This window comes from Diorhabda carinulata, chromosome 4, assembly GCF_026250575.1.
Source record: "Diorhabda carinulata isolate Delta chromosome 4, icDioCari1.1, whole genome shotgun sequence".
Classification (NCBI taxonomy): domain Eukaryota; kingdom Metazoa; phylum Arthropoda; class Insecta; order Coleoptera; family Chrysomelidae; genus Diorhabda; species Diorhabda carinulata.
The window spans coordinates 31,449,282-31,460,338 of record NC_079463.1 but is presented as its reverse complement, the minus strand read 5'-3'; the positions used below and the strand labels follow the sequence as shown (position 1 = coordinate 31,460,338).

Below are 11,057 nucleotides of genomic sequence, written 5' to 3'. Positions count from 1 at the left end.
ACAAATTGTTTTCAGATAAAATCACTTTTCTTTCATCGATAGCTTGTACCAATAAGTTTATTGTGTCCAGTTGTAGGAATTTCGTGTGCCTTGGTTACGTTCGACTGTATATTCATTTTTTTAACGTTATTGATATTTTTCAAATAAATTGTTTATCATAAATTAACATCAAAACATTTCCCTTTAAATATATTTATAGATACGATGGTTTTTAACTGCTGCAGAGTACTATAATTACAGGAAAGTAATGAGGAGGTAATAATAATAATAATATTTTTATTTAATTACAACAGTACTGGAGGAAGTTGATAATTTACACGAGCATTGCAGTACCTAATAACCCATCAATGAAATTACAATGCCAAACCGATTCTCATAAGAGATAGTCTACTACAAGCGGAATCGGTGGCATTAAGTAAACATTTCGTTCCACTTCTTTCTCTTAAACGATTCTACCAGATTATTTTGCAAATGCTATTTGGTTGTGTATGGATTTCATCTACGAGGTAAAGAAAATTAGTTCTTGTATCTTGTATGTTGAAATTTTACCATAGAAGATAGGAAATTTTACTTGATTGATCTTGAACTTCTGAATGTTGTAATGTTAGGGAAAGACGTATCTTGATCCTGATAAATTGACACCTGGGCGTCTGCAGGCAAACTCGGTAATCACGAGCCACGTCTGTCCATCAAGTAGGTCTCGCAGATACTGGTGGGATTACCTAGGACAGCTCGGAAGTGGTAGAATCGGTGAAGCAGAGTAAGATCAGCGACTTTCCTTCTTTGTTCTAAGCTCTCCAAGTTTCTGGACTGCTCTGGATTATCTTGAACAGCTCGAAAGTGGTAGAATCGGTGAAGTAGAGTAAGATCAGCGCCTTTCCTTCTTTGTTCTAAGCTCTCCAAGTTTCTGGACTGCTCTGGATTATCTTGAACAGCTCGAAAGTGGTAGAATCGGTGAAGTAGAGTAAGATCAGCGCCTTTCCTTCTTTGTTCTAAGCTCTCCAAGTTTCTGGACTGCTCTGGATTATCTTGAACAGCTCGGAAGTGGTAGAATCGGTGAAGCAGAGTAAGATCAGCGACTTTCCTTTTTTGTTCTAAGCTCTCCAAGTTTCTGGACTGCTCTGGATTATCTTGAACAGCTCGAAAGTGGTAGAATCGGTGAAGTAGAGTAAGATCAGCGCCTTTCCTTCTTTGTTCTAAGCTCTCCAAGTTTCTGGACTGTTCTGGATTATCTTGAACAGCTCGAAAGTGGTAGAATCGGTGAAGTAGAGTAAGATCAGCGCCTTTCCTTCTTTGTTCTAAGCTCTCCAAGTTTCTGGACTGCTCTGGATTATCTTGAACAGCTCGGAAGTGGTAGAATCGGTGAAGCAGAGTAATATCAGCGACTTTCCTTCTTTGTTCTAAGCTCTCCAAGTTTCTGGACTGCTCTGGATTATCTTGAACAGCTCGAAAGTGGTAGAATCGGTGAAGTAGAATAAGATCAGCGCCTTTCCTTCTTTGTTCTAAGCTCTCCAAGTTTCTGGACTGCTCTGGATTATCTTGGACAGCTCGGAAGTGGTAGAATCGGTAAAGCAGAGTAAGATCAGCGACTTTCCTTCTTTGTTCTAAGCTCTCCAAGTTTCTGGACTGCTCTGGATTATCTTGAACAGCTCGGAAGTGGTAGAATCGGTAAAGCAGAGTAAGATCAGCGACTTTCCTTCTTTGTTCTAAGCTCTCCAAGTTTCTGGACTGCTCTGGATTATCTTGAACAGCTCGGAAGTGGTAGAATCGGTGAAGCAGAGTAAGATCAGCGACTTTCCTTTTTTGTTCTAAGCTCTCCAAGTTTCTGGACTGCTCTGGATTATCTTGAACAGCTCGAAAGTGGTAGAATCGGTGAAGTAGAGTAAGATCAGCGCCTTTCCTTCTTTGTTCTAAGCTCTCCAAGTTTCTGGACTGCTCTGGATTATCTTGGACAGCTCGGAAGTGGTAGAATCGGTAAAGCAGAGTAAGATCAGCGACTTTCCTTCTTTGTTCTAAGCTCTCCAAGTTTCTGGACTGCTCTGGATTATCTTGAACAGCTCGGAAGTGGTAGAATCGGTGAAGCAGAGTAAGATCAGCGACTTTCCTTTTTTGTTCTAAGCTCTCCAAGTTTCTGGACTGCTCTGGATTATCTTGAACAGCTCGAAAGTGGTAGAATCGGTGAAGTAGAGTAAGATCAGCGCCTTTCCTTCTTTGTTCTAAGCTCTCCAAGTTTCTGGACTGTTCTGGATTATCTTGAACAGCTCGAAAGTGGTAGAATCGGTGAAGTAGAGTAAGATCAGCGCCTTTCCTTCTTTGTTCTAAGCTCTCCAAGTTTCTGGACTGCTCTGGATTATCTTGAACAGCTCGGAAGTGGTAGAATCGGTGAAGCAGAGTAATATCAGCGACTTTCCTTCTTTGTTCTAAGCTCTCCAAGTTTCTGGACTGCTCTGGATTATCTTGAACAGCTCGAAAGTGGTAGAATCGGTGAAGTAGAATAAGATCAGCGACTTTCCTTCTTTGTTCTAAGCTCTCCAAGTTTCTGGACTGCTCTGGATTATCTTGGACAGCTCGGAAGTGGTAGAATCGGTAAAGCAGAGTAAGATCAGCGACTTTCCTTCTTTGTTCTAAGCTCTCCAAGTTTCTGGACTGCTCTGGATTATCTTGAACAGCTCGGAAGTGGTAGAATCGGTGAAGCAGAGTAAGATCAGCGACTTTCCTTCTATGTTCTAAGCTCTCCAAGTTTCTGGTCAGCTCTAGATTGCCTTTAAGTCCAAGTACTCTCTTCTTGATTGAGTCGAGTATCCTCAGATTTTTTTCCTCAATCTGTCATCACATTACATAACTTTGATACAATAAAATCGATTTTTCGATCAATTTCAAATCAGCAACGAACGAATTTTTCAAAATTTTTGCTGTACTAAATCATATTTTTTATGGAGAAACATTTTTCGGTTATTCGATTCAAAACCGCGACGAAATATAATTTCAAGAATTCTTGTAATAAAAAATCGAAATCAGATTAATCGATTTAGGTAAGTATAATTTTGATAATTTTTGTTGTATTAAAGAGATTTTACGTTGAATCGATTGTCGTTTACAAAGAAATCATGTTTTTCGAAATTGGCACGGATTCCAAGTACAAAAAAATCGATTATTCTACGAAAAAAATTGATTCTTCTATCAATCTTTACAAAAGAATCAATTTTTCTATTGAAAAATTTCAAATCCCAAATCATGACCAATTCGATTATTTTATACCCAAAAATCGATTTTAAATGGCCACGAAAAAGAAATTTCATTAATTTCTGAATTAGAAAAACGCTATTTTAATGAATTAATGCAAAAAGAATCGATGTTTCTATTGAAAGATTTTAAATTATCATCAAAATCAATTCTAATAATGTTTAGTATATAAAAATCGATTATTCTGCACAAAAATCGATTTCTAATAACCATGAAAAGGAATACTATTAAACTGTGATACAAAAATCGATAATCCAATCAATCTATAGAAAAAAATCGTTTTATCTATTGAAATATTCCAAATTAGTATGAAACACAACTCTAATAAATTTTGGTACATAAAAATCGATTATTTTATGCATAAGAATCGATTTTTCTATCAACCGATCTAAAAACAATGCCATATGTAATTTTAGAAAAGTCCTAAAACAAATTCTACAATAAATCGATTATTCTATACATGAAATGAAAATTCCAATGATTTTTTATAAGAAAATTTCATCCTGGCAACGACAATTGCAGGAATTATTGTTTTGTTCCTTGTCTCTAATAACTTGTGACGATTTTTATTTTGTTTAGATAAGGATGCGCCAACTATTCAGGATGGAAATATTTCAGGTAAACGAAAAGGTAGTACGAGTACATAATACAACTTGCGACAGATTCATTATGAGTATTATCTGGAATTTAGCACCTAGAATTTCTCAATCCTCATATATTATATACCCAATTCTATAAATAACACGGATATTTTGAAAACTGATCGATGACAATATTTTTTATTGGATAATGAAATAAATTCAATTTGTTTAAAAAATATAAAATATTTTTTACTGAAAAACACTATAAATATTAATTTGATTTTTGTTTTTCATTTCATAATTAAAATCCCGAGCTATATAATCTTCCTTCACGAGTTGTCTAATCTTCATGACAACCACGATCAGCTGGCGCAGGCCCCAAACATTACGAACCTACATATAATATACGAAAACCATTATTTCATCATGAGTTTTTGGCAATAGCTTCCTGTACACCTTGTATAAATTATTATAAACGGAAAAATAACAGGTTCCATTAATTTTGCATATATAAGTTTCATGCTAAATGTATGACTAAGATTCTTACCAACATTTTTTTTTCTAATCTATAAAAATGTTACCGAGTCGACCTTCTAGTAAGACTTGTACATCTGCCATTTCAAAGGTGCAAATTGTTGATCCAATTGCTTCGAAATAAATTCAAAGAGGTTCACTTTGCATTTGTATCACTTCATTATGAAAAAAAAATCATTTTTAACTTGAAAAATTATACCAGCAGATCCATTCGATTATTCATTAATTATTAATAATAAAAAATATTAAAAAATGAAACGAGATATTTTATGTATCAATATTATAAGTCTATTTTTATCAGTAGCAGTTCTGAGCATGCGCGACAGTTACTGAACGACCCCAAAAAACAATCACCTCAATCTGTTTAGCGGTGGGCTCGTACGTCCAAATCAATTTTATGAAATATAATGGGACTGTTTTGTCAGATTTAGCGCAGCTGTGCATACCATCGATTCACAGCGTTGACTCACAATGTTGAAAGTTTCTTTTGAGGAAAAAGAGCGATGGAAAGATTTAGACACTATCCAGGATTATATCGAATGAAAAGTAAGATAGTATCGTTGAAAATAACATCGATAGAGCGCGCTAACACAAGTAATTTTTATTTTTTAACAAACTACTTCACTGAAAACTGTCGTCAACCATAACTTAACCAATCTTTCTAGATATGATATGGATGGAGTAAATTACGTCTTATCTAAAATAATTTCTTTAACTCGCATACTTATTTGAACAGTACGTTCTCGATTAATTCGGTTTTTCGAGCTCATATTCCAACATGAATATTAAGAAAACCCCCGTCCAATATTCTTTCAAACTTCTTCTATAGTTTCCTTCGGAAAAACCTAACGCCAATAATATATCCACGTCGTTCGTAGTAATAGAAAATAACCAATCGCATTCGTTTGCGTTTGTAACGTGATTTTGACACGTATGACGTTAGAGCGTGATGTTGAGGTTATTTCTTTTACTGTTTATTTGTTTATGGCTGTCTTTTGGCTTTGCTTGTTTTCTCTTTGTTACTTTCCATAAGATCGGTCATAAATATACCGGATTACGAACAAAAAAACACAAAAATCTCACGAAAACAAAAAGCATTACACACGTCAAACAAGATAACAAAATTTTTAGGTTAACGGCAGCAGCGTCAACTTAATGAATAGGGTGTGGAATTTGCTACAAACGTCAAACGTCACCCGCGAACGGTAACGACAAACGTCAAGTTTATGAATAGTCAAATATAGATACGTAATCATCCATTGAAAATTCATAATGTTCGAATGTATAATTTAGAAAATATAATTAAGTATAAGTTGTGATTTAACAACTTTAAAGGTCTCTAACTCATAAACGAGGAGTGGTATGAGAAATTTTTTTATGTCACAGCATTTTCACGTTATCTTTTCACTCCCGAATTTTTTGCATCAAGTTTTGGAACACCCTGTATAAGTATCTGCTATGTGCTGGTTCCTATGCGAGACACTTTATGTATACTTTTCAATTTCAGAAAAAAATGATTAGTTATGTCGAAAAATTGTTTGTTCCTATGTCCATTAAGTGTTTAACTATTTTTTTTAATAATTCGAACTTTTTTTTAACCTCAAAATATGACTATGTTGTCATTTAATAAAGTAAAATATATTTTGATAAAGACACACTGTATATAATATTATTGTTCGTATTTTTTTAGAATGTTTTAACTATGGATTGTATTCCAAATGATTTGTATAATATTAATATCAATAATAATAATAGAAAAATGATTAAATTTAATGTCAGTATAGATCGACGTGAGACATCGCCTCAGACACAACGTAAGCCCTCAAATAACAGGTTGTAATTAGAGTTAACCAACGTACCTTACATATTTATATAGCGCTGGAGTTAAAAATGGTGGGGGCCGATATTTCGGTAAACTGATGTCGAGTTTAAAGCCACGGCACTCACAATCCACCTTCGGTGATCATAACAACTCTCGACCAATACCCGCTAGAATCAAGTTAAAGGGAACCAGACACTACAGATGAGACAATCAGTACTAGTGTTAACATTTTTTGCGGATTCTTAAGTGTGTTGTGTGTGTGTTTGATTTGAATTTAATAAACCGGTAATTAGTATAAGGAGAACATGGACTTGTATTGCTGCGAGTCTGCAGAAAATGAAATTAGAGCATACGATGACCCGACTTTACTGCAGGATAGAGTACTTAGAAATTTACTCAAAACAGAGGATCGGTATGTTTTACCGATCAATGCCTCCCTCGCTGTACAAAAAGAGGTTACTGCCGAAATGAGGAAGATAGTCGCTGAATGGATGATGGAGGTACGTTTTATTAAAAATTTCAATTCATTTACTCGAAAAATACAAAATTATTTTTATTCGGTAAAAATATATACTGTGACAAAAATTTCTATTGTAGAATATTATTAAATCGTAAGCACTAATCGTTTCCGTCCATTTAAAATTTAAATCCCCAACGCTACAAGTATGAAATTTAATTTTATGTACGTGTCACTGATAAAAAAAATTATCGAGCTTCATAAAATTTACACTTGAAAAATTATCGTGTACGTAATGTGGGGTTTGAAAAAAAAATTCTCGGTTGTGACGTGGATGAGCTATTTAAATTCTACAGGTGATTTAAATGCTCCGGGTCAATAGACGGGCGAACAGCTGAGTGCGAGAGGTCCAAATCTGTGATTTTGTACAAAACCACGTAGCAACAGTAGGGGGAGGGGTCGTTAAATTGACAAAATATTAAGTGTCTAATAGAAACACTTCGTAATTACACGGATAATTAGATTTTGTGCTACCGTTTTCTTTTTGATTGAATATTTGAAGCAAAATTATATAAATACGATCGTTTCAAGGTTTTGGAAGTTGAGTACGACGTTGGAAAACACAGAGGTGGATTTGCTCTTTAGATTAAATTGAAAAAATCTACTTTTACTTTAATTTACATTAGTATGGAAAATTTTTTATCATTACTACCATGTAAATTATTGAAAATAGTTAATTTACTTTTAATTCACTTATCAAATTACTAAAGTCATTTAAAAAGTAAACTTTTTGTAAATATATACAGTGGCGTAGTCAATATTTGACACAGAGAAAATAGATTCAGTAATTAATTATTTCACGTTATATAAAAACATTTTTTTAATACCAAATATCATTTGTTCAAACAATATAGAGTGTACTAAATGTAGAATTTCAATTGAACCAAGTTCTTCGATATTATTTCGCAGTATAATTATTTTAAGAGAACCGGCTTCTTGTTAACCAAATCTAGATATTATATACCTTGGCAATAATAGATTTACCGTCTAAAATGATTTCAAAGTACACTAAACCCCTTCATAATTCCACCAGAAACTTTCCCTTTCCTCGAATCCAACCCTCCTTGCGACGGGATCTGGTGATTGTTCTTTGTCTAACCACTGATTTTCAACGTCCAGGTTGTTTATATAATGGCTGGTACTTGTAACCTCAATAACCCACGCAGGTGGTATTTAAAATACTGATACCACTTGGTAACTTCAAGGAACTCCACTTGACTTTTGTCTTCTCAATATCTTTAGGAATAGATGGATGGATGTTATGTATTTGCCCCATATCTTGCACCAAGATTCTTCGATGAGGTTTTTGAGGTTAACCTTCACATTATTGGCAAGCTGAAGTGGGATTTCAGGGTGTTTTCTTTGGCGTGTCATTCTGCAGATTAGTTTTTATTCATTATGTGTATTCGAGAGGTTAGTGAAGAAGTTAAAATGTCGTGCACAAACTTTTGAATCACGGAATTAGTATTATAATTCCACGGAACATCTTGGAGCAGATACAAATGAAATTTGGATCTATAACTAAAGCTGTAAGATGAAAATTTTCAGTAGAAAATGAACAAAACACACGCTCTCATAAAGAGAAGTTCGTTGGGATTTTTTTAAGGAGGTTTGAAGAAGTTTATAGAAAACTTTAACTCTTAATACAGAAAAAATTTCCCTTTCTCTCCCTACTGATGGATTTCAACACTTTGAGTACGCAACTTAACAAAAAATTTGCTGAAAGAAGAACGTTATGCAGATGAGATTCAACGTAAGGATAAAAGCGAAGCTATTACATCCTTCGACTTATAAAAAGAGCTGAACAACTAAAAATATAAAAAAAAAAACATTTTCAAGTAATCTTTGGTTTATGACACGCAGTAAATAACAGTAAAGTAATTAGAATTATCAAATTAACTGCAAAGAAAAAAATATGATTTTTATATTGACAATGCACTTGAATATTTTCCTTAGCATTAATGACCGAAAATTTTTTTTTTAAAGCTTAGCTATAATACAAAGTAAATTTTAATTTCAATGATAATATTCACTTTCTGTAAATGTATACGTCAGTCAAACGTCTTATTTATATTATTATAATCAAATTATTATTATTTTGATATATATAAAAGTTGAAACAAAACATTCAAGTTTGAAATTTTGGTCTTTAGATTCTTTTCCAATCGTATTTAGGTCCTTAGTAATTGTTTCCACTACTTCCCTCCACCGTTTTCTGGGTCTAACTTTTTTCCTTCTGTCCTCTAGTACCTTCCATACAACTAGTTTCAAAAGTCTGTCTTTATCCGTTCGTTCTAAGTGACTAGCCTTTGTAACCACCTTGTCTTTATAAAGGCTCTGATTGGTGACTTATTGGAAAGTGTGTTTTTTTCAAACATACCTTGTATATTTTAGAGAAAAAAGGTATTTATTTCTGAAGTACCAAAGGGCGTTAACTATTCTTCTGGTTACTTTATTATCAAGACACTGGATCTTTTGGTATAATCTCTCACAACTACTGTATCTCCAAATTGGTTCAAAAATTTATACCTAGATTAGTTCTTATGTATGGACGGTAAAAACTGTTGAGGAAGCGTGCCTACTGTAGAAGCCCTTCGAGAGAATCATCAAAATGTATTATGTGGAGTGATGTTCAAAAAAGTTAGCTCCAACGTAAATTCAAAAAGATTTGGTGGATATATTAGGGGGATCTGCACTACCATATGGATAATATACAATATATTAACCACATTTTGACTTTTGAAATTTACAAAATTTGAATTTTCTTCATTTAAACTTGATGATAAAAATTGAAATAAAAAAAGATAGTTTTGATTACTAATTCGTAGTGTTTGTATTGTGGGAGTGTTTACAATAGTACGGAAACTTCAAATAAAAAAATTTACAGTGAGAAATAAATTTTATCAAAAGTACCCATCGATTCCATCTTGTATATTAAAAAAAATTGATTATTTCCATTCCGAGTCCGTTCAGGCGTTCTACCCAACCGATTTGCTTCATTTTTTTTTTCAATGAAAGGTATTGATGCACAAATCAGCCACCAACCATCGGATTTCATCTAATTTTCACCATTCTCAAGTTATACTCAAATGCGATTTCCCCCTATACATTACTTATGGGAGTTTTTCACATACACACGTTCTATCCTCAATATCTCAGGTTCTATTCAAGATAGAGACTTCGTTTTGGTTTAAGAACACTCGCTCAAACATCTTCTTTCTTTTGAGTTTTTGAACACTTAAATCGGTTGAGTTGGAGAGGAGCTAGGCGCGGACATTCAATGTGGAGTTATGGATTTTTGTAGGTTTTTAGCAATTTTTCTAGATTCAAAGATCTATATCTCAGGTTCTAATATAGCTACAGAGTTCGTTTTGGTTTAAGAACACTCGCTGAAACATCTTCTTTCTTTTGAGTTTTTGAACACTTAAATCGGTTGAGTTGGAGAGGAGCTAGGCGCTGACATTCAATGTGGAGTTATGGATTTTTGTAGGTTTTTGGCAATTTTTCTACATTCAAATATCTATATCTCAGGGTCTAATATAGCTACAGAGTTCGTTCTTTTTTATTATAATGATTTCTGATACTTATTTAATGGATTCGATGCGAGCGAAGGCGCGTGTAAAAGCTAGAGGATGTTATAAGTTATTTGAGGTTAGAGGTTAAAATTTTGGGTTTTATCGAATTTCCTCGTAAACGGTGAGTTTTATGAAAAAAATGAATAAGTTGAAAATTGTAGATTATAAAATTATCTACAAAAATTGTCTTTATACTTTTTTCGCTCAAAATCACCATTTCTGAGATATGGCTATTCTAAAAGTTTTCCGAAATTACCATTCATCAATTTTCACACATTTCTGTGTGCTGTTGATTGCTTTGACTAACTTTTTTAGCACACACGATATGATCATTCCTGATAATTGATTTCTAATAATAAAAAAATCATTAATTAAAATTTAGTACAGTGGGAACTGTTGTTATTCGTCCGTAATTTTTTTAATTTAATTTTACCGGACTAATATCTTAATTTTGTCGCGGGAATTTCGAAACACCCTGTATTTGACTACCTTTGAACTCTTGTTTTTACGTAACTACACTCGTCATCAATAGTTGTTATGGGAGGAAACCTTTCTAGAATATTTAAAGACGGTACATGACCCCCCGTAAGATACGTATTGAATAAAAGTTTTCCTAGTTTAATAATTCTGGTCTCGTTCATCCTGTTCACGTGATTGTCTAATTAAATTTTTCTTGACTTCGTCTGCCTATCAGTGCATTCCTAACCTCTGACTATTACTTTAAAGATACGTACTAAAAATAGACATTATATATACGTTAGATTTTGAGACGAAAAAAAAAAATG

The 11,057-nt window shown here is 33.5% G+C and overlaps 2 protein-coding genes across 2 annotated transcripts in view; one reads left to right on the top strand and one right to left on the bottom strand.

Annotated features, from left to right (window-relative positions):
- Positions 1 to 669: 669 nt before the first annotated feature.
- Positions 670 to 4,377, bottom strand: LOC130893046 (uncharacterized). The gene is made up of 2 exons (XM_057798812.1): positions 4,372 to 4,377; positions 670 to 2,823 (listed from the first exon to the last, which is right to left on the bottom strand). The coding sequence occupies exons 1-2, from the start codon at positions 4,375 to 4,377 to the stop codon at positions 670 to 672; spliced, it is 2,160 nt and encodes a 719-aa protein (XP_057654795.1).
- Positions 4,378 to 6,205: 1,828 nt separating this feature from the next.
- LOC130892824 (G1/S-specific cyclin-D3-like) overlaps positions 6,206 to 11,057 on the top strand; it is a 52,388-nt gene continuing 47,536 nt past the window's right edge. Inside the window, exon 1 of the mRNA XM_057798480.1 lies at positions 6,206 to 6,680. Within this exon, the coding sequence (XP_057654463.1) occupies positions 6,486 to 6,680 (195 nt within the window). The 5' untranslated portion in view covers positions 6,206 to 6,485. The remainder of the gene's footprint in view (positions 6,681 to 11,057) is intronic.